At 38.0% G+C, this 24,279-nt stretch overlaps 1 protein-coding gene across 10 annotated transcripts in view; it reads right to left on the bottom strand.

The window, feature by feature from the left end:
* The window catches only part of FGD4 (FYVE, RhoGEF and PH domain containing 4), a 289,247-nt gene that overhangs the window by 113,353 nt on the left and 151,615 nt on the right, over nt 1-24,279 (bottom strand). For 5 of the 10 annotated variants that reach the window (XM_069585362.1, XM_069585363.1, XM_069585365.1 and 2 more), the window contains 3 exons: nt 17,042-17,194; nt 9,129-9,309; nt 3,673-4,177 (listed from right to left, as the gene is read on the bottom strand). In XM_069585362.1, the coding sequence (XP_069441463.1) occupies nt 3,673-4,177; nt 9,129-9,309; nt 17,042-17,194 (839 nt within the window). Of the gene's footprint in view, nt 1-2,423; nt 4,178-9,128; nt 9,310-17,041; nt 17,195-18,925; nt 19,029-24,279 lie in introns of all 10 variants that reach the window. The other 5 variants (XM_069585367.1, XM_069585368.1, XM_069585369.1 and 2 more) reach the window with 3 other exon arrangements.

Here is a 24,279-nt window from a genome sequence, read left to right on the forward strand (position 1 = left end):
TTAATCCTAATTTAAAGACACTATTAACACTTTGAGTTTGAAAGCTAAAGGTATCATAAGGTACTAAAATTTTACTTTGACTCTGAGGTTTTTAAAAGAAATATCTGCTTACTTAGAGGTGTCTGTTTATATCTAGATCACTGGTGCAAAATGTTTAAACACTGGAAAAGTGTTGCTTTCCTAGGTATAGTAGAGTCAATAGTTTCAATGAGGAAGGGATTATTTTTTTACAAGATAAAAATCACAGGATTCTATATTCACCACTGAAAGTGACTCTTGATCAAAATACATCAGACAATCAGTGAGAGTTACACAGAGACTATTTTTCAAGTCAGTTCAGTTCAGTTCAGTTCAGTTCAGTCGCTCAGTCGTGTCCGACTCTTTGCGACCCCATGCTTTGGAAGGAATGATGCTAAAGCTGAAGCTCCAGTACTTTGGCCACCTCATGCGAAGAGTTCAAGTCAGTACTCAATTATTAATAATGATTGTTTAAGATACATTTTGGACTTCCCTGGTGGCTCACACAGTAAAGCATCTGTCTACAATGTGGGAGACCTGGGTTCAATCCCTGGGTCGGGAAGATCCCCTGGAGAAGATACATTTTAATACATATCTACTTTCCTGAAACTTAAGAAGACTATTCTGATGTAAATCTCTACATCCAGTTATATACAGACTGAAGTAATTTTTTTTTTCAGTTCTCTGCATAGTGAAACTCAAAAACTCCATGATGTCTTAGAAGTTTAACACATTAGATAATCTTTAAGAAACAACTGACATTCTGGAAAGCTATGCTAACGAGAGAATATACCTACATACAATAGCACAGAATTATTATATTATCATCACTAAAGAGAGCCTTAAGATCAGACTCAAAGAGGGGATAGAGGTATAACTGATTCAATTTGCTGTATAGCAGACACGAACACTTCCCAGGTGTGCCAGTGGGAAAGAATGCATCTGCCAATGCAGGAGACACGAGAGACGTGGGTTTAATCCCTGGGTCAGGAAGATGCCCTGGAAAAGGAAATGGCAACCCACCTCAGTATTCTTGCCTGGAGAATCTCACGGACAGAGGAGCCTGGCAGGCTACGGTCCATGGGGTTGCAGAGTCAGATATGACAGAAACAACTTATTGTTAGAATCAGGAATGAACACAACCTTGTAAAGCCACTATGTGCTTAGTTGCTCAGTCGTGTCTGACTCTTTGTGACCCCATGGGCTGTAGCCTACCAGTCTCCTCTGTCCATGGGGATCCTCCAGGCAAGAATACTGGAGTGGCTTGCCATGCCATTCTCCAGGAAAGCAATGATACTTCAACTAAAAAAAAAAAAATTCCTGGTTCCAACTGTTTGGTCCATAACACACTACTAACCAAAACATTTTTTAATTTTACTTTTAAAATTGTGCTAAAATACACTTAACATAAAATGTATCCTCCTAACACTGCTAACATTTATCTTTGCATTTTGGAACAAGGAAAGGCAATGTAACAAGCACTAGAGCAACAAAGGAGAACACATGGTCACCATGCAGAAATTAAATCCTAATAGCCCTTTTTAGATGGGGGACTCATGTAGTATTTGGATCAATAGCTCTGAAGAGAAAATTTAATGTTTCTTCCTATATATGGCATGTGCCAACTATTGCTTAAATGCCCATTAGGAGAAAGATCAGATGTACATGTTTCACTAATGTAATAGGAAGCCCTATTAAGTCTCTCCCAAACCATGTAAGAAACATCTATGAAAATGTATATATACATAATAATACATGACGGGGAAAAAAGTAGTATCCAGCAACCACAGACATCATCACCAATTAAAATATTTCCCTTAATAAAAACAGTTCTTGCTGTTTTGCTGATACTTTCTGGTGGCACCATCCCAACTGTAAAATGACAGATTGAGCCTTGAGTTCTTTGGTTCTAAAATTCTCTTCCATTCAAAGTAATTTAAGCACAGAGACACTAAAAGCTACTACTATACTGAGATGTAAAGAGATTCACTTTGTATGGTCCTGTTTCTTTAATGTTTCAGATATTGTTACCAAGGATGACTCACTTTCTCCCACCCACTTCCTTATTTAAACTTTCTCTGATTCAGAGTCAGCATTTAAAATTAAACCTCTAGCATTTTGCCTATTTGTGACATTTTTCAGGGTCACTGTGAATTGAACTATAAGACAGATTTCACTTTAAAGTTCTGAACACATCAATCAATCATTTTTACTCTAATATTTTAGTATCAGTCTTTTTGAATTTTTGCCTATGGTAGTGCCACTTAAGACACTGCTGCTGCTAAGTCACTTCAGTCGTGTCCAACTCTGTGTGACCCCATAGACGGAAGCCCACCAGGCTCCCCCGTCCCTGGGACTCTCCAGGCAAGAACACTGGAGTGGGTTGCCATTTCCTTCTCCAATGCATGAAAGTGAAAAGTGAAAGTGAAGTCACTCAATCGTATCTGACTTGTAGCGACCCCCATGGACTGCAGCCTACCAGGCTCCTCCGTCCATGGGATCTTCCAGGCAAAAGTACTGGAGTGGGGTGCCATTGCCTTCTCCGACTTAAGACACGGTATCATAAAAAATAATTCTAAACAGATTTAGGACTTGGATTTGTCATTTACAAATTTTCCTATAATTGTCCAATTTTTAATTCTCAACTCTCCTACCCAGATTATTATTTATAATCAATAAGAGAGACTAAACAATGGAAACCTTTTTTCCTTGTCTTCAGAATTATAAACAACTCTCTACTCCAGAAAACTCTATAATAATGCTGATATGGCATCTCTGATCCAAGAAATTCCAAATGGAATTGGAATTTCAAATTCTGAATTCTCAATATGTAGAAGCCGTATTTATTGATCTTCCCAAAGCACTAAACTGACACAAATAAAGAATACAAGTGCAGTGGTCTTATTACTGAAGTTGTATAAAAGTTTCTGCTGTAGTACAGGTAGGTTATGAATATTATTTCATCAGCAAATCAGCCATTTATTAGCTTAGAAATGCCACTCAGGTGGTTTATCAAACTGCTGCTCTGTTTAGAAAGGAAGTGAACTACTAGTTTGCCACAGTCCCACCTCTCTTTAGCCTATCACTCATGGCTGCTGCATTCACTGACATTTACTGCAATTAGGCATTTATGCTTGTGACTTCTTGAATCAGGACACAATATTGGCTTGAGAGTCAAGGCACAAGGTGTCTGGGCTTTTACTGTGAGTCTGGAACATTAGTTAAGCTTCCCAGGACTATTTTTTCTCCTATAAATGAACGACTGAACTAAGATGATTTTTAGGACTAAATAATTTCCTGTTACTCAGACCATAAATATTGGGGATGCAGCCCTGTGTTTATTATTAGGGATGCCCATATGTTTATGGGGAGCAATTTCTGATGTAAATATAAACACTGCTTGTGGTTTTCCTATATCAAAGTTTTTACACTGTTCTGAATCTTGAAATCATAATAGAGAGACCAACAAAAATCATATAGAAGAAAAAGTGAAGAGTCTCCTCAGAGAGTAGGGGAATCATGCATCAGCAGCTACAGCTTGAAAACTGCTGAACTGGTGGTGAGGGTGATCAGACTTATTCATCACATAAGTGCTATAAAATAGAGTTCAAACCGTAGTGGAATAGTTAGTGCTTCCTCCTACTTATGCTTTACCTTCATCTCATGGTGCTGTTCCAGCTGTTCCAGTTCTAGAGGGCTTTCTTCACCTTCCCTCTCTTGTACCTTGGCTTCTGTGTCTGTCCTTTCCTCTTCCAGGGGGAGCACAGGGCTGGCACGTAAAGTCCTGCAGCTACTGTCAGAAGCATCTTCATGACAGCTATTTGTTGTGGGTGATGCAGGGCCTGTGGTTGTTTCTTGTTTTTCTCCATTCACTAAGCTTGTATTGGGCAAGGGTTCAGAAGTTTGAATAGGAGTATCTGGGCTAAGAGTGGCCGCCTTGTCCTCCTCACATTCCGCCTGGTTTTGTGCTGCTACCATACCATTAGCCACACAAGTCTGTTCACCCTGAGATTGATCTGTACCATTTCCCTGCTTCTGTGGTGAGTGCTGGGAGAGTTTCTGCTGAGGTGTGGCTGTCAATCCATGCCTTCCTGGGGTTCTAGGAGCATTTAGGTTCACAGCAGAATCCTTTTTCAAATCGCTGTAATTTGATAAAGTGCTAAAAGATAAAACACAAAGGAAGTATGAAAATGCTGGCACAGACAAGTTCTTGAATAAAAACAAATTTATTCCAGTTGTTTAGGGACATTTACTGAAGATATCCGCCCCCCACCCTTGGTTTTAGAAACTTGGATAAAAAGTGGTAGAGTAGCTCTCAGTTGTTCAGGATGTTATCTACACTCAAATAAACATTTACATAAAGATGATAAGCCTGAGCTTTACCTATAGGTTTGGAAACATTTCCTTGGGTTGTTTTTTAACATAGTTAATTAGTAAAGACTTAGATGTGAGAAATATATTTAATAAGGCCACCTTATCCCAAGATTTTTACTTTCTTAACATTTTAAAGACAAGTATAGTCAGCCCTCAATTAATGAACAGGTTAGAAACCAAAGATTATTTGTCTCTGGAAAGCAGATACATTTCTCAAAAACCTTACTGCACATGTTGCCACAGCATCCTAACTGGTCTTTCTGCTTCCACAGAGATGCCCTCCAGTCCCAGGTAGGTCACAGAAGTCAAACTGTGAGTGAGGGCTTCCCCGAACACTTGAAGGTAAATCTGGCATCTTAATCACGGCCTACAAGATTCTGTATACCCTAGCCCCTACTAGCTCTGGCCTCATTAAATTCTGTTCTTGTTTCACTCGCTGTGCTCTTATTATATTAGTCACTTTGCTGTTCCCATACGCAATAATCAAATGTGCATATCTAAGCTGTAATTCTCTCTGCCCAGGACAGTCTTCCCCAAGTCAGTAGTGTGGTTTGCTCCTTCCCATTATTCATGTTTCTGCTCAGATGTCACCTCAAAGAGGCTTAAGTTTAACTGCCAGTATATAGAAATGCTTCTGTGGAAATACTAATGTAATACTTTATCTAGGATTCCAGGAAGGAAAAATATAAAATTCTGGACTTCAGTCTTGAAGAGATTCTTATAACCTAGTGAGGAGAAAAAATTAAAACAGACTAATACTCTGTGACGGTACAAATGTACCCATCTTGTTCTCTGCTTTATTCCCATCTCTTAGCATAGCACTTGGTATACGACAATGCTCAATAAAAAGTGGAGGAACAACAGAATCACTAATTGTGATGATGATCATAACAGTAATTCAATAATACCAACTAACTTTTATTAAGTGCCAGAAACCACATTAGGCCCTTTACATAGATTATCTTGTTCCACATCATAAATAATTCCAAAGTAGGGACCCCACAATACAGGCTTAGAAACCTAGATAATGTGGCCAATGTAATGTGGCTAACAAATAGTAAGAGAGCAGTCAGAGAAGACAAAAAAACATAGTGAGGTTTACTATCACAAGAAGGGAAGGAAAAATTTGGTAGGGGGTAAACGTCTTATAAAATTTGGAGGTTGTCCATAGACTTAGAAAACAAACCTATGGTTGCTGGGGGGAAGGGATAGTTAGGGATTTGGGAAAGGTCATGTACACACTGCTATATTTAAAATGGATAACCAACAAAGACCTATAGTACAGCACATGAAACTCTGCTCAATGTTATGTACCAGCCTGGATGGGAGTAGGGTTTGGGGGAGAGTGGATACATATATATACATGGCTGAGGTACTCCGCTGTTCATGTGAAACTATCACAACATTGCTCATCGGCTATACCATAATATGAAATATTTTTGGTGTTAAAAAAAAAAAGTTGGAGGTTGCTAGTATAAGTAAATGTGACATCTTCCACTACTGATGTCTGCCTTCTAGGAGCATATTCCTTAGGCCTAACTGAAAATGCTGGTTTAAAACTAAACATTCAAAAACCTGAGCTCATGGGATCCAGTCGCATCACTTCATGGCAAATAGATGGGGAAACAATAGAAACTGAAAGACTTTATTTTCTTGGGCTCCAAAATCACTGCAAATGGTGACAGCAGCCATGAAGTAAAAAGATGCTTGCTCCTTGGAAGAAAAGCTATGACAAACCTAGACAGCATGTTAAAAAGCAGAGACATTACTTTGTCAATAAAGGTCCGTATATTCAAAGCTATCGTTTTTCCAGTAGCCATGTACAGATGTGCTAGTTGGACCATAAAAAAGGCTGAGTGCAAAAGGACTGATGTTTTTGAACTGTGGTGTTGGAGAAGACTCTTGAGAGTCCCTTGGACTGCAAGGAGATCAAACCAGTCAACCCTAAAGGAAATCAGTCCTGAATATTTGTTAGAAGGACTGATGCTGAAGCTGCAATACTTTGGCTACCTGATGCGAAGAGTCGATTCATTAAAAAAGGCCCTGACACTGAGAAGGATTGAAGGCAGGAGAAGGGGATGACAGAGGACGAGATGGTTGGATGGCATCACCGACTCAATGGACATGAGTTTGAACAAGCTCTGGGAGCTGGTGATGGACAGGGAAGCCTGGCGTGTTGCAGTCCATGGGGTCGCAAAGAGTCAGAAACAACTGATGAACAACAAATTTCTCCAAACGCCCTTCAAGATATAAATCATACTGTCCTTTACCTGGACACATTAGTGTCCAGCAACAAAAGGAAAGATCCTCAGAAGATTCTCCAAACCAAACTCTGGACTTACTTAGGAATTTTGGAAAGGACTACTGTGAACAAGAAGCAAGGATCTCCTGTAATAAGTGACATCCAGAGGATATGCATGGGAGAGCCGGGTAGGATAAGGTGGGGAGGGAAGCCACACTACAGGTACATGAACCTCACTCAACAAGAAATAAAAACTTCCCATTCAAGTCCTATAGACATAATGCAACAGAAACCTCTTCAGATACTTTTCAGGGCCTGTTCCTATGGGTAATACTTCATTAAAAACATATAATTTTTTTTTTGTACTGGCAGTGGATTTCTGCGACAAGTACATCCCTTCACCAGATTGACCCAAATGCTCACATTACAGCCTACCTGCTCTTAGAACAATCTTGCTTAAAATGTCATACATTATAGCATATCTTTCCTTAGAGCCAACCTTCAAGCTTTTCATCAAAAAAAGGCTTTGAATCTGTTAACTGTAAAAGAAAACTATTTGGAAGAATATATTGAAAAAATAACCAATATGGAAAAACTGCACTTTTTGTGTATGGAGAGAAATAATACTGGGTTACCAAAATAGTGAGGAGTATTGACTGATTTGGGGCTTCCCAAAGTTATACCCAAATCTGAGGATACAGGCTCTGGCATGTAATATGAATAGGGGTTGGGGCCCATCCCCCCCCTTTTATTATGAAGTCATTGGACATGGACCTGGAAATCTGCAAACATGAGGCACATCACTTTGTGCTACAGAATCAACCTGCCACAGAAAACAACCTTTTCTAGTAAAGATTACTATAATTTAAGATAGCAAAGGTATTAAAAATCCTACCTCAGAGAGTGAAATGTTGAAATGTAAATATTATGACAAGATTATGACATAACTGATCAAGAGCGAAAAAATTAAGACAGGCTTCTGAATTACTTTTCTCCAGAATTTGTTACTAAATATAGTCTCACAAATGAAGGACATTGCAGTTTTGCATTTGGTCATAATTTCTAGAAGCTGTTGAAAGTATTTTCAAGCTATGATTCACTACATAAATAAAAATGTGTCCTGCAAATAAAAAACGAAATCATCTAATGGATTACCATTCCCAAATATTACACTAGAATAAGTGGAAATATTTGGCTTCAAGGATGAAAGTGAAGTTTAATATATTGTTTAATTATATATAGACTTTTGACATATAATAAAATCTTTCTGATAAATTAAAAAAAATTCTATTTAAGTCAGTGATGGGAATTCTAAGAAAAAACCACTGAGGGTCCTATAAGCAGAAAAGTAACTTATGTGAGTTTGTTTTTATCTTTAATTGAGAAACATACATTTAGCTGCTTTTTTTAAACAGAGCTAAAGAATAAAAAATTATATCTAATAAATACACACAGAGATTTAACATAAATTTTGCTACTGCCAGTATCTCTTCACGAACCTAGAACAGTATAGGGGTATGGGGAGAGGGAAAACAGGCTGAATGGATACAGATCTATACTAAATAAAATGGAATAGAAAGAAAAGATGGGACAGGCCCATAGAAGTTCATTCAAGCATACAAATGAGAAACAGACAGATATAACTTCCTGCCCTTCCAACCCAGATATCCAGTGACCAATGGAATGACCGACCACAAGAAGCAACAACACATGGAATGACGTACACAGACACAGAGGAAGCAAGGTGTACACAGTGCATGATGCCATGAGAAGGCTGGGGCAGAAAGCACTGCACGCAAATAAATATGATAAATGACAATTCATGTAGGGAAGACTGTTGTTCAGTCGCTAAGTTGTGTTCGACTCTTTGCAAACACATGGATTATAGCATGCCAGGCTCCTCTGTCCCCTTCAGGGATCACAGCTTTGTTATAGCGAAGGGGCTTGTGTAACTCAGTGAAGCTATAAGTAAGTAAGTAAAGTCACTCAGTCGTGTCCGACTCTTTGTGACCCCGTGGACTGCAGCCCACCAGGCTCCTCAGTCCATGGGATTCTCCAGGCAAGAATACTGGAGTGGGTTGCCATTTCCTTCTCCAGGGGATCTTCCCGACCCACGGATTGAACCCAGGTCTCCCGCATTGGAGGCAGACGCTTTAACCTCTGAGCCACCGGGGAAGCCCAATGAAGCTATGAGCTATGCCATACACGGCAACCCAAGACAGACAGGTCATAGTGAAGAATTTTGACAATTTACACTGGAGAAGGAAATGGCAACCCACTTCAGTATTATCTGGAGAACCCCATGGACAGTATGAAAAGACAGAAAGGGCAAGATTAGCATTTTAAAAATTCACTCTTTCTAAAGGCCTACCACATCTAATGGAATAAAAAACTTTATATTTTTATTTTTAAATCTACATCTCTATCATACATTTTTTTCAAAAATCAGCTTTAGTCTCCCCTCAGCCTTCTCCCATTGTAAGTTAGCTCTTACCTGCCTCCTTCAAAGCGACTGATGAGATCTGATATCTTACTGGGTTTTTCCTTTGAGACACAAGCAGAGGCAGGTTTAACTTCCTCCATCCTTGGTTTTGCACTAGATAAAGCTTTATGCCTAGGAGTTTGGTGTATACTGGTTGAAGGTAAATTCTGCAGGTGTAGTGGCTTTGGAGGCACTGTAGAAAAAGAATTCATAGAATTCAGTATTTCACTGATATTTGTTCCTAAGCAAAAAATCCTAGTGTTCTTGGTGCAAAAACCTTTACCATTACCAAATCTTTGTTAAGAGATCTGTAAAATTTGGGCTGAACCTTAACCAAGATACCTTTATCTATCTTGGACACTTGTTCTGTGTCCTGTAGATGTCCAATATCCAAGATTCAAGAGGTTATTTTAAGTGATTTTAAAATATGGCTTTAGTAAACATCTATGGATCTACATATGACTAAGGCATTCCAAACTCTACTAGAGATGACATAGCAGTTTTTTATCTAAACAGAGAAAGTTCTAAATTTGAAATGAATTCCAAATATACATTGCTTGCTATAAAAGAGATTTTCTAATAATTAGAGTGATAAAAGATATATTAAAATCCAGAGGTAGTAGGTTAGACATAAAGCCAACAAAAAAAACACAACAAATGATATCAATATAATGTTGCATTACTTAGAGCATCTTCTCAGTTAAGAAAAGCACTGTATCTCATTTGATCTTAGATGAATTTTTTTCTTTACAGACCTCTGAGATAGATCATTATTTGCCTCCTATGTCTATGAAGGCTTAGAGAGCTTAAGTGATTATTGGTCTGGGGTAACAAGCCTGATGAGATTTTATAACTGGCACCCAGACTCTAGCTTCTTCCATCATTAGCACTGCTTCTCATCATAAATCTGCAAAAGGTGGTTACAGAACTTAGACTGCTACATTAATAGTTGCCTAGCATTAATACACCACATATAATTTGCTTACTAATAAGTCTTCCACTCAACAGAATATGAACAGATCATTTCCAAAATACTAAAATCTACAGGTTTTCTCTAATAGATGAGAAATTCTGTATCTGAGAAAACATAATATGCCATAAATGCTTAATCAGTACAAGAATTACTTCAATTCTGAAAACTAGTACAGTATTATTTTTCTCTTCAATTAACATTCTGGGTAAAATAATATATAACATATATGTTTCAATAAATCAAATAGAATCATCTCCGTTTTTTTTTAATCCTTTTCCTAACTTCCTGAAAATGGGTGGAGAATCATGTCTTCTTCTAACTACATGCCCCTTTTCTTGGAGCTGGTTACCCTGGTTTTCAGTAATCTTATTTCTTTTATAAACTCAGCAAGCTGACAGCTGTCTGATGCTTACTGGCCTAGATTTCATCATTTCTGTTTCAGTAATCAATCCTTACAGAGAGGAGGGAAAACATATATATAACACAATGTGCTATAGGTATAACAATCTACCTCTTTCTCTGTCAACACAAACAAGGAAAAAATTCCAATGAAAAAAAAATGACATGCTTCTTTTTATGAAAATGATACCATTTTCTAAGATATAATAATATTTTGGGGTGGAAAGAATAGTATAGTAACCATTGAGAAGGAAGGGGCCTAAGCAAGTGTGATATTGGTTCATTTTAAGGAAAATTTTTCTGTGTAGAAAAAATATAAACCAAAATAGTAAACCAGGACAATATTCCACCTCCCCACCAAATAGTTTCAACATAGTAATGGTGACTGCAGCCATAAAATTAAAAGACGCTTACTCCTTGGAAGAAAAGTTATGACCAACCTAGATAGCATATTCAAAAGCAGAGATATTACTTTGCCGACTAAGGTCGGTCTAGTCAAGGCTATGTTTTCTCCTGTGGTCATGTATGGATGTGAGAGTTGGACTGTGAAGAAGGCTGAGCACCGAAGAATTGATGCTTTTGAATTGTGGTTTTGGAGAAGACTCTTGAGAGTCCCTTGGACTGCAAGGAGATCCAACCAGTCCATTTTGAAGGAGATCAACCCTGGGATTTCTTTGGAGGGACTGATGCTGAAGCTGAAACTCCAGTACTTTGGCCACCTCATGTGAAGAGTTGACTCATTGGAAAAGACTCTGATGCTGGGAGGGATTGGGGGCAGGAGGAGAAAGGGACGACCGGGGATGAGATGGCTGGATGGCATCACGGAGTCGATGGACATGAGTCTGGGTGAACTCCAGGAGTTGGTGATGCACAGGGAGGCCTGGCGTGCTGCGATTCATGGGGTCGCAAAGAGTTGGGCACGACTGAGCGACTGAACTGAACTGAACTGAACTGAACTGAATAATTTCAGTACTCCTAACTAGAATATGCAAAGGAGGAAGTGAATGTGTTCTTTATCATTCTGTGTCTAAAGAATTATAAAATAACTCTTTCATCTATGGTTTACTCAGTGAACATACCTTCTTTGATACTTGTTGTTTAGTTGCTAACTCGTGTCTAACTCTTTGTGATCCCATGAACGGCAGTATGCCAGGCTTCCCTGTCTTCCACTATCTCCCAGAGCAAGCTCAAATTCATGTCCATTGAGTCGGTGATGACATCCAATCATCTCAACCTCTGCCTACCTACTTCTTCTCTTGCCCTCAATCTTTCCCAGCATCAGGGTGTCTTCCAATGAGTTAGCTCTTCAGATCAGATGGCCAAAATATTAGAGCGTCAGCATTAGTCTTTTCAATGAATATTCAAGGCTGAATTACTTTAAGGTTGACTGGTTTGATCTCCTTTCTCTCCAAGGGACTCTCAAGAGTCTTCTCCAGCACCACAATTCGAATGCATCAACTCTTCAGTGCTCAGCCTTCTTCATCGTCCAATTCTCATATCCATAGGTGACTACTGGAAAAACCATAGCTTTGACTGTAGAGTGTTATCTCTGCTTTTCAACACACTGTCTATGTTTGTCATAGCTTTTCTTCCAAGGAGCAAGCATCTTTTATTTTTGTGGCTGCAGTCACTATCTGCAGTGATTTTGGAGCCCAAGTAAAGAAAATCTGTCACTGTTTCCATTTTCCTCCCATCTATTTGCCATGAAGTGATGGAACTGGATGTGATGATCTTCGTTTTTTGAATGTTTAGCTTCAAGTCAGCCTTTTCACTTTCCTCTTTCACCTTCATCAAGAGGCTGTTTAGTTCATCTTTACTTTCTGCCAATAGACTGGTATCATCTGCACATAGGTTATTGATATTTCTCCAGGCAATCATGATCCCAGCTTGTGAGTCTTCCAGCCAGGCCTTTTGGATGATGTACTCTGCATATAAGTTAAATAAGCAGGGTAACAATACATAGCCTTGTCCTACTGTATATTTACTGATTTTGAACCAGTCCATTTTTCCATGTCTGGTTCTAACTATCCCTTCTTGTCCTGAATACAGGTTTCTCAGGAGACAGCTAAGGTAGTCTGGTATTCCTAACTCTTTAAGGATTTTCCACAGTTCACTGTGATCTACACAGTCAAAAGCTTTAAGTAGTCGATAAAATAGCAGTAGATGCTTTTTTGGAATTCCCTTGCTTTTTCTAGGATACAACGGACATTGGCAATTTGATCTCTGGTTCCTCTGCCTTTTCTAAATCTAGTTTGTACACCTGGATGTTGTTGGTTCATGTACTATTAAAGGCTAGTTTGAAGGATTTTAAGCATTACTTTGCTAGCATGTGAAATGAGCTCAACTGTATGCAAGTTTTATATAACTAACAACTACAGAATAGGTTAAGCAATGTTTGGAGAGATCAGTTGTCTAGTCAAGGACATGGCAATGACATGCTGACTTTGAGGTCTCTCATTGATGATAAGTAAAATGGGCTCCATTAGAGTTAATTGTACAGATACTAAATAGAACAAAAAAATTTAATTATTAAAAATTTCCAAATATGCAAAATAATTAGAGAATGAAAAAGAAAGTATTTGCCACTCTCAACTGAAAGAAAAATATACAACAGAAAAGTTGTGAGTTAAGTTTTATTCAGGGACCTTACTGAGGACTATAGCAGGGAGACAGCCTCTCAGTTAGATCTGAAGAACTGCTCCAAAGAGTTAAGGAAGAGGCCAAGATAAATATGAGCTTTTTTTTTGCTGGGAAAAATATGTAGTCAAGCACAAAAAGATTACTACTAATCGCAAAGAGTCAGACACGACTGAGCGACTGAACTGAACTGAACTGAATCACAAAGAACAGAAAGATACCTTAAGGTAATGAATTTTCCTCTGGGAACACATTTAGTGGGATATTAGCTTGATCCCTGTAGAACTGGAATGGCAGGTAACATTTTTTTTTCCTTTATACCAGTTTAAATTTGCAGATTACCAGTAGGTTTCTATTACTCTTATTTTACTTACTATGAAAAACAGCTGGCTATGTATTAATACATTATAAATTTATAACATACGTTAAGAATGAAGCATTATATATAGAATTCAGCATTATACACAGAATGCTTTACTTTAGAAGCAGATGGAACTACTCAATTGAATAAATCAATTATTTACTTAAATTATTGAAACAATAATGTGACTTTCAAAGATGAAAAATTTTTAAACATTAAGGTTTAATGATTGAGAAGGGACAGTATGTGGGCTTTATCAAAATAATTAACTATGTAGAATGTTGTGGATCAAAGTTCCTAAGAGAAAAACTAAGACTATCTTTAACTGCTAAGGAAATTCTTTTGAGTTATGTCTAGCATGGCAGAAAACAGGCCAATATTAGAAGCAGTGAACAAGAAAGACTTAGTAATTGGAGTTGCTCAGTAATTTGATTTTCTAGTAGGACTGGTATGAAGTGAATAAGCCATTGTTTCCCAAGGCCTTAGAGTATTTTCTGAGGCAAAACAACCTCTAACTATTATTACTACATAATTACTACTAATAAAAGTTGTAAATATTCTCTCCTTTTAAAAATCACCATATTAAACTGCAGCCATGATATTATTAGCACTTCACATGACAAACAAACAAATATGATTTAATTGGTGTGTGCACGCTCAGATGCACCCAACTCATTGCTACCCTATAGCAATGCCTATAGCCTGCCAGGCTCCTCTGTCCATGGATTTTTCAGGCAAGAATACTGGAGTGGGTTGCCACTTCCTCCTCCAGTGGATCTTTCAAACCCAGGGATCGAACCTATATCTTCTGCATCTCCTGCACTGGCAGGCAGATTCTTTACCACTGAGCCACCTGGCAAGTCCAAGATTTAATTATGAGCTATTTTTAGGATCTAGATCACAGTTTCTCCAACTAATGCTATTTCAGGTCAGATCATTCTTTGTTAGTAGGGGTGGAAAAGGCTGACCTGTGTATTGTAGAATGTTGAGCAGCATCCCTATCCTCTACCTACTAGATGCCAGTAGCAAATCCCAAATGTGGCAAGCCAAAAAAAAAACGTCTCCAGATAATACCAGTGAGCACTGGGGTTGGTGCCACAGGCCTGCAAAATTATCTCCAGTTGAGAATTACTGATCTAGAATAAGAGTCTTCAACTGAAGTAAAATTACATAATGGCTCTTGAAGCCTTAGCAGCAGCATCATGCATAATTTATAAACAATTTGCCAGGAAGTGGGCATAAAGGTGTCAGTGTGATAATCTCTCAGTCTGAGCAGGAAGTCCTCACTGGTATCACCTTCATTTCTCAACCAACCTCAGTCATCCAAATGTTCTTAAGAATTTGGAGAAATTAAAAGTGGCTTCTCTCTGCTAAAGGGTGGGAAATACTATCAATCAGTCAAGTCAGTAAGATCTATATGGCAGCTGATCTGACAATATCAAGATATAGCCTCATTTTAGGACATTGGCCTCTATGTAGGGGCTTCCTAGGTGGCCCAGTGGTAAAAACTCTGCCACCAATGCAGGAGACTTGGGAGACGCTGGGTCAGTCTCTGGGTAGGGAAGACCCCCTGAAGGAGGAAATGGTAACCACGCCAATATTCTTACCTGAAAAATCCCATGGACAGAGAAGCCTGGCAGGTTGCAGTCCATCAAATCATAAAGAGTTGGTTTGGACATGACTGAGTGACATAGCACAACAGTCTCTACATGTTGTACATTCCAGGTTTTAAACAAAGAACAGCAGGAACAAAATAAAAGAAACATGGTAATGGAGCAAGATTCACTCAGTGAGTATTACTGAAGGCCTGCTACACTGTGTGCGAGATACAGGGAACACAGTAGTGTAAAAAGCAGAAAAAAACCCAAACATGGACAAGTTAAATAGTAGACCAGTCTGTAATGAATGAGAAAAACCAAAGAGGAGATGATTAAATGTGAGATTTAAGGGGTGATAGTGGAGCTAGAAGTTTAGTTGGGGCAGGGAGCGGGTCAGGAAAGCGCCAAACAATGAGAATATTTTGGAAAAAAGTATACTGTATGTTGTTTATTTTATATCTGGAAATACTCTGTTATTATGCAAAAAATATATGTATATATAAAAATCCATATTCAAGATAGAAAGTAATCACATATGTTTAACTAGTAACACACAGACTTCAATAGAACTACAAGCAGCAAAGTCGGTGCTTTCTCCCTAAAGAGCAGGGTTATTTTGGCACACGGCAGCTCAGAAAGAACATGGCTATAATTTATCTCAATGAACTAAAAACAATGAAGTGATGCAATACATCTTTCTAAAATAGTCTTTATTAATAATTAAACTCTTGCTTTTCATCTGGGGAATTACATAAAATTAAATTGCATTTACTTCTTATATTTTTTACTTTATTTGAGGTCAGCTTACAACTAATGAGCAAGATGGCATTTTGTATTGTATAAATAAAATGGCTTTAATCATGATTAGAAAAATTTCTATTTTCATATTTACAGTGTTATAAAGGAATATGGTCAAAGGTTGAGGTTATAAACTCATCAATCAGTTATTCACTTGAATTTCCAATTATCTGACTTTGTTTGATAGCCTGTATCTCATACCATCACCAATATAACTTATAGTAAGAACAATAAGAAAAATCACCTGTGATTGAGAAGACTCCATTCTAACCTCCCTTTAAAGATCTCTTTCAGAAAAATTTAAAACAAGAACAAGAAAAGAGACCAAAGAAAATACAAATAATCCAAATAGAAATTGATTTTTTCAAAATATAGTGATTCTGAAAATGCCTAGTGTTGTTTCCTGATTGAATGTTCAGCATTTGATATAAATGAAAATACATTTGAAACAAACTAAATGTTAAGCCAGTGTAGCATAGTTTTGTGTTATACTTCAAAAGACCTTGTTCTCAATCATCAAATCAAAATTACAATTTTGTGCTTCTTAAAGTTAATTACCATTTACTAGAAGTTTACTTGCAAAATGAAATGGTTACTGAGCAAAGCATTTAAAAATTTTCATCACTAAAAATTTTCCCCTTATTGGATGCTCAATTCTTAGATGAAGGGACTCAATTTTTGTGGATGACTTTTTACCAAGAAGCCTGAAAAGCCCCAGTTTCTTAATATTGTAAAATCACATTCTAGCTAAGTATCTTAAAGCATTGTTTTAGAATGATCTGTTTCACAGACCCTCTCACATTTATAAAGTCATGACAACTTCAACAGTACTTCTAAGTACATATTAATTTGTTACATATTTACTATGCAAATGGTAAGTTAGGCTCTGCAGTATGTCAAGCATAGTGCATGAAGAGATCACATTTCCATTAAGGTGACATATAAACAATTTATGAAAAGAGTCATAATAGGGAAATATAAAAGTATTTTCAGAGTAGAAACCCTGCCTGACTTTTCTCCTGAAAAAACAAATGCACCCAATTCCTCAATTTATAGCTTAAAACTCTTTTTGAGTGATCATCATTCCTTTGTGTCACTTTCTTCAATGAATAAAGCACCCAACTTGATCCAAAAAAAAAAAAAAATCCCAACAGCATACCTTGTGGCTTTGGACTTGCAGCTAAGTGTTTTGCTGGCGTTTTCCCATTTATTCCCTGAGCCTCTTCATCAGATGCATTCTGATCAATCAGTGTGGTTGTGCTGCTTTTCAAGCAAGGTGGAACTATAGGGATCTTTGGACAGATACTGCTGCCTGGGAGAGTTCAAAAAGAAAAGACATGTAAATAATGATGTGGAGCATAACCATGTCTTGTGATTTAATTTCTTCTGACCCCAAACAAAAACAGTCACAGTTACAAGACTAAGCACTGAAATACTTTTCCCATGTGTGCTGGCCTTGACAGAGTTTTCCTGAGAAAGATCTCTTTCCATGTGCTTGAGAAACCTTGTAACATACACTGACAAGAGATTGCTGACTTCCACTACTACTACAACACACACACACACACACACTCACACTCACTCTTTCTCTCTCCCATCCCTTTCCTTTCAGGGACACCGACAGGACAGAATGTAGCTGCTATGACGCAAGGGCCTAGCACGAATCTGCTAAAAGAGTTCCTTTCCAAGATCCATTCAGTTGCCAGTCATCAAGTGGCTCAAAAGAACAAAGCAGGAAAGCACGAACATGACAGTTGACTTGAAGACTCTAGAAGAATGGCTTGATTGCAAATGAAGAAATACACACACCATGTCCCTCTTTTTACTAACTTACTCAGACTCCAAATCAATGTTATCAATGCCCATGTTTTCAAAAAATGATGAGATTATGTAGGTAACACTCATATTTAGTTACAACTCAAAATCTTTAGAACACTGCAATGCTTTAAAATACTGAAATACATCATGAGACACAGAGAATAGATCAATTCTCAGTTCAATTCCTGACAAATACTGAATTTCAGAGACTTTCAAAGAAATCATATGACAGTATTTATATACACATATTAAGTTTTCCCCCCTTCTAGCTGGCACAGTGATATTAACAACAGACTGAACCTGTTTAGGAGAAAATAAAAGTTATATATGCCATTTAAGAAACTATAATCTAAGAGAGTTTATTTTCATAGAATCCAAATACTAAAATGAGATCTATTAAAGATAAAAGGCCTTAATTATTACTCAAAACAAGAAAAACTAATAAAACCCAACAACTTTCTATTGAGTAAAAAAATTCCCTTTTCCTTCAACTGATTATTGGGTTGCTACTGCTAAGTCACTTCAATCATGTCCGACTCTGTGTGACCCCATAGACGGCAGCCCACCAGGCTCCCCCATCCCTGGGATTCTCCAAGCAAGAACACTGGAGTGGGTTGCCATTTCCTTCTCCAATGCATGAAAGTGAAAAGTGAAAGTGAAGTCGCTCAGTCATGTCTGACTCTTAGCGACCCCATGGACTGCAGCCTACCAGGCTCCTCCATCCGTGGGATTCTCCAGGCAAGAGTACTGGAGTGGGGTGCCATTGCCTTCTCCAGACTAAAAACTATAATACTGCTTTATTTTCTGGGTACACCTTAAAATGTATCTAGGTTAAACAAGTTTTAGAAGATTTAATAGTTGCAAGTATTGTCTGAGAAGTTATTAGAGACCAAATGCTATGACACATTAAATGAGTTTCATCAGGCACCCTTCTGCTAAAATGGACTGCCATCTAAATAAAGCATTGTCTAGCCAAACATAACAAAGGCCATGAATGCAAGGTTTAAGGAACATTATGTGACAACATATTGGTAAAATAAGCAAAGAAATAAAAGCTAAGTCTTCAAATGTACGACCTTATCTACCTTCTTAGAAAAACCAATTTAGTAGTCAAAGTATATTTGGAAAAACCCACAGTGTACCATCCAGCCACTTAGTCCTTTAGGGGCATTAGAATTTTTGTTCCACAAATATCCCAAGAATAGCTTAGTATCTGAAAGATTACCTGCTGGGGTCTAGTGAAGGATGGCCTTGGAGCAGAAACTGAAAATCCACAGCCCAACTACAAAACAGAGGCAGAAACTGCAACCTAACAGTAAAATGAGACACTGTGAAAGCAAGAATACAGCTTTAGAGATGATTTATGGCAACAAAACAGTAAAAGGGGGCCAGCTGGAGGGGGTAAATGAGAAAACAAATTAAATTGAATCTTGAAAAAAATAGACACCATTGCTACATATTAAAAGATGAAGCAACTTTAATAACCTATTTAGAAACAAAAAATGTCTTGAATAAATAATTTTTAACTGAAAACTAGGCACTTAATTTCTGGATAGCAAACTTGTACGATCTGATGGGTTTAGTTAGTTAGTTCAATTGCTCAGTCGTGTTCGACTCTTTGCGACCCCATGAATTGCAACACTCCAGGCCTCCCTGTCCATCACCAACTCCCGGAGTTCACTCAGACTCGTGTCCATCGAGTCCGTGATGCCATCCAGCCATCTCATCCTTGGTCATCCCCTTCTCCTCCTGCCCCCAATCCCTCCCAGCATCAGAGTCTTTTCCAATGAGTCAACTCTTCGCATGAGGTGGCCAAAGTACTGGAGTTTCAGCTTCAGCATCATTCCCTCCAAAGAAATCCCAGGGCTGATCTCCTTCAGAATGGACTGGTTGGATCTCCCTGCAGTCCAAGGGACTCTCAAGAGTCTTCTCCAACACCACAGTTCAAAAGTATCAATTCTTCAGTGCTCAGCTTTCTTCACAGTCCAACTCTCACATCCATACATGACCACTGGAAAAACCATAGCCTTGACTAGATGGACCTTTGTTGGCAATGTCTCTGCTTTTCAACATGCTATCTAGCTTGGTCATAACTTTTCTTCCAAGGAGTAAGTGTCTTTTAATTCCATGGGTGCAGTCACCATCTGCAGTGATTTTGGTGCCCCCCAAAATAAAGTCTGCCACTGTTTTCACTGTTTCCCCATCTATTTCCCATGAAGTGATGGGACCAGATGCCATGATCTTCCTATATGCAGGTTAGGAAGCAACAGTTAGAATTGGACATGGAACAACAGACTGGTTTCAAATAGGAAAAGGAGTACGTCAAGGCTGTATATTGTCACCCTGCTTATTTAACTTATATGCTGCTTATTTAACTTATATACATCATGAGAAACGCTGGGCTGGAAGAAGCACAAGCTGGAATCAAGACTGCCGGGAGAAATAGCAATAACCTCAGATATGCAGATGACACCACCCTTATGGCAGAAAGTGAAGAGGAACTAAAAAGCCTCTTGATGAAAGTTAAAGTGGAGAGTGAAAAAGTTGGCTTAAAGCTCAACATTCAGAAAACGAAGATCATGATCTGATGGATTTATAAGATCCCATTTATTCATCTCAGATGAATATGATGAAATGCCTGCAGTAAGAGATCAACTACACATCTATTTTCTTTTAAATCCATTCAAGTCATGATTACAAATCTTTTGCCAGTGATAGTAAATCCATAGCCAGAAACTTCATTATAGATCCTTATTTAAAGCCCATCTCAGACTTCAACCATTATCACAAGGTATGAAAAGAGAGTGAAAGATGCAGAAAACACATACTTAAAAGGTGTGTTTTTTTTTTTAAAGCAAAGGCAAATATGCAACAGAGACCATACAAAGTTCAAAATCTTTACTATTATTTATTATCTGGTCCTTTACAGGAAAAGTTTGTTAACCATGGTCTAGGTCAAACACATCATGCATGGTAAAGGAAGTTTGACTAAAATTAAGCAGCACCATTTCATTAAACACTTCATCTTCTAACATCTTGGATATTAGCAACACAGAGGAATATTTTTTTTGCTTGTTTATGACTGACTCAGACTACTCACATTTGGAGACAGTCCTTATTTGGGTACCAGTTGCATAACAGGGACTTGAAACCAAAATTGTAACCAGATGGTCTACCCATCCAAGAGCTTTTATTACTAACAATAGAGGCTTTCAGATTCCAATTAACCAAGAACCAGGAGGGGTGATTAAACAAGTATCTTGGGCACAGATACAACATTATGTTAGCATGGGGTGTAGGGTCTTAACCATTTTGCATTCCTCTGTCTCATGCTTGCTGGGTCACATATCCTGTAAGAAATTCTAGACATATGTAACCACAAGGTATCATCAGATATCCTCAGTTAATCCAACCTCATCCGTGACTGCATAAACCTCCCAGTTCTAACTGGAAAGGTTCCTACTGTGGCTTACTTTTCATATATTGTCTTCTGCATGATACTTGTGAGTGGCAGATAATCTCTCTGACTGGTTAGGGTGACTTTGTCTCTTATTCGCAAAACTTTGTGCTGGGTTGTTATAGTTTGCCAACTTACTGTTGTATGAATCTTCCACAAATTAAGGTTGGATTTACTTCAAAGCAAAGTCCACTCACTTCCTGATTCTTCAGGCATAATCTCTTGTCATTGGATCCATGACCTCAGATCACTCTTTTGGGCATTATAGCCTTGTCTATACTGCCTCACACAACCAAAACATCTCTTCCAACTGTGCCAATTCTCTAGCCTAGAAGATCTTCATGGACTGACCACCTCTCAGGACAAGAGGATCTCTTAACTTACAAGCACAGAATAATTTTCTAAGGAAGACAATCTTTCTAGGATTATATTGCCCAGAAGGAAAGAGTTAAAAAAAAAAAAACAGAAACAAAAAACCCTTTATTTTGAAATAACCTTAGATTTACAGGAGAGTTGCACTCAGACTCTTAGGTTAGCATCTTATATAACTATGATATGTTAAAAAACTAAGAATTTAATATTGGTACAATACTAAACCACAGATTTCAGATTTCACCATTTTTCCACTAACAGTCTTTTTCTGTCACAGCATCCAAACCAAGATATCATGTTGCATTTAGTTCTCCAATCTGTGAGAGTTACTCAGTCTTTGCTTGTCTTTCATTTCCTTGGCACTTTTGAAGAGTGCTGGTAGGTATTTTGTAGAGTGGCCCTCAAATTCTTTTCTCATGATTAGACTGGGTTTACAGGTTTGGGGAAAGAACATTCTACAGGTGATTTACCCATCTCACTACATTATACCACTGCATGATATTAACATTATTAGCACATGTGGTGCTAAATTTGGTCACTGAGTAAGGTAGTTCAAGGTAGGAGATAGATGGGTTCCAGGTTGGACATTTACAATCAGTCAGCCTCCTCTTTGCCTTTCCTGAGATAAGAGATAGGTGGGCTGCAGTTGAGGAATTTACAACCATCTCCCCATTTGCTCTTGGAAATGGAAGTAACAACAGAAACTGGGTAAATAGCTAGTCTTGTCTCTTGTTAACACCTTAAGGCAATAATCATGGCAAGGACAGAGAGAGGCAAAGATCCTTCTAAGTAAAAGATAAGAGAGACATTATACATGTTCAGAAAGGCTCCTTAAAGTCAAAAGTTGAAGGATGATTTCAGGCCATAATGAGTCTTGCTTCTCCCAGAAGCCTTAACTTCAAGATCCATTTTGACTGTGTGCGCACCCCAGGGCAGGGTCCCAGGTAGGTCAGGTGTGGAAAAAGAAATCAGATAACTCGTCTGAAGGAAAACCAGTTAGTCTTAAGACAGAGCAGGAAGAACTGCCTTTATATAAATGACTTAACACCACTCTTTACAGTGTTCCTCCTCACTAGGAATGGATGCCCACACCCTTTTTCTCCAGTAGGGAATCTCTGCCTTGCTTCTATCTCAACTAAACAGTTTCTCTATGTGCTCTCCCACTTTTTGTTCTGCTATGTCTTTAACAATAAACTTTGTATCTGATATTTATAGAGTTTCTGCCTCTGTGATAAACACATTTTTCACTGGGGACAAAGATCCAGGGAAAATTAGCTTCCAGCCCTTGCTGATTTGGTGGCTAGGATTCCAAGTTTTCATTCAGGGTACCCAGGTTCAATTCCTGGGCAGGAAATTAAGATTTGACTTCATGCCACCAAATGCTGCTGCCTTGCTGAGATCAGTATCTGCCAAGTTTATCCACAGGAAAATATTCTATCTGTTATAAGACATTTTTCAATAGTCTCTCCTATCATCCCTTCAAGACTCTCCATTTGTCTCACAGATTCTGGATATGGGTCATATCTCCCATGTGCTGTTTAAAATGTCTAGACTAAGACATCAATTGCACTTTAAAAAAAAAAAAAAACCAGTCATAAAGGTTATAAAACTCATGGCTAAGGGTAACAAATCTATAGCAAGTAAATTTATTTCAGAAAACTACTTTAGTTTCCCAAACTTGAAGAACTCAATAACAAAATCCATACCCACGCCCACCCTACCTTGCCAAATAATTAATAAATCACAAAAGAGAAGAATTTTCTTCTTCTTGGAGAAGAAAATATATGGACAATTTTAAGAAATTTCCTTGGACCTAGAAAATCAAAACCTAGGAATCCAATCTACAGAAAAAATCTTGTGTGTGAAAAGCATATGCACATGGATAATCAATGCAACATTATGCAACATACATAGTTGTGAAAAACAAAAATAAGACTGGGGAAATCTTCAAGGTATTATTAAATAAAAGACCAAAAAACCCAGAAAAGTATATATGATATAATCCAATTAAAAAATAAGATATATACAAACATGTATAAATGTACTGAAAGGAATGGAAGGTAACATGACAAAGGGACAGGGGTAGGGTGAGAGAACAAATGAGAACTTCTATGTTTTGCTGTCCATAGAGCAATATCATTAAAATCATTTATAACAAAAATATACTTCTATAAAAAAGAAAATCTATCAACGTTGCCAAGTAAATGTACTACAAAGTATTTTTAAAAGAATACCCTTTGTATGTCATAGCTCAGTTGGAAAAGAATCCTCCTGCAATGCAGGAGGCTCCAGTTCGATTCCTGGTTCAGGAAGATCCACTGGAGAAGAGATAGGCTACTCACTCCAGTATTCTTGGGCTTTCCTTGTGGCTCAGCTGGTAAAGAATCTGCCTGCAATGTGGGAGACCTGGGTTTGATCCGTGGGTTGGGAAGATCCCCTGGAGAAGGGAAAGGCTACCCAGTCCAGTATTCTGGCCTGGAGAATTCCATGGACTGTATAGTCCATGGGGTCAAAAGAGTCGGACACGAATGAGTGATTTTCACTTCACTTCACTTGTAAGTGCACACCTATGTTCATAGCAGCATTATTCATAATAGCTAAGCTGTGGAGGCAAACCAAGTATCTGTTGACAGATGAATGCATAAATAAAATGTGGAATATATATACAATTGAATATTATTCAGCATGAAAATGAAGGAAATTGATACATGCTACAGATTGGGTGGCCTTGAAGCCATTATGTTAAGTGA

This window comes from Ovis canadensis, chromosome 3, assembly GCF_042477335.2.
Source record: "Ovis canadensis isolate MfBH-ARS-UI-01 breed Bighorn chromosome 3, ARS-UI_OviCan_v2, whole genome shotgun sequence".
Lineage (NCBI taxonomy): Eukaryota > Metazoa > Chordata > Mammalia > Artiodactyla > Bovidae > Ovis > Ovis canadensis.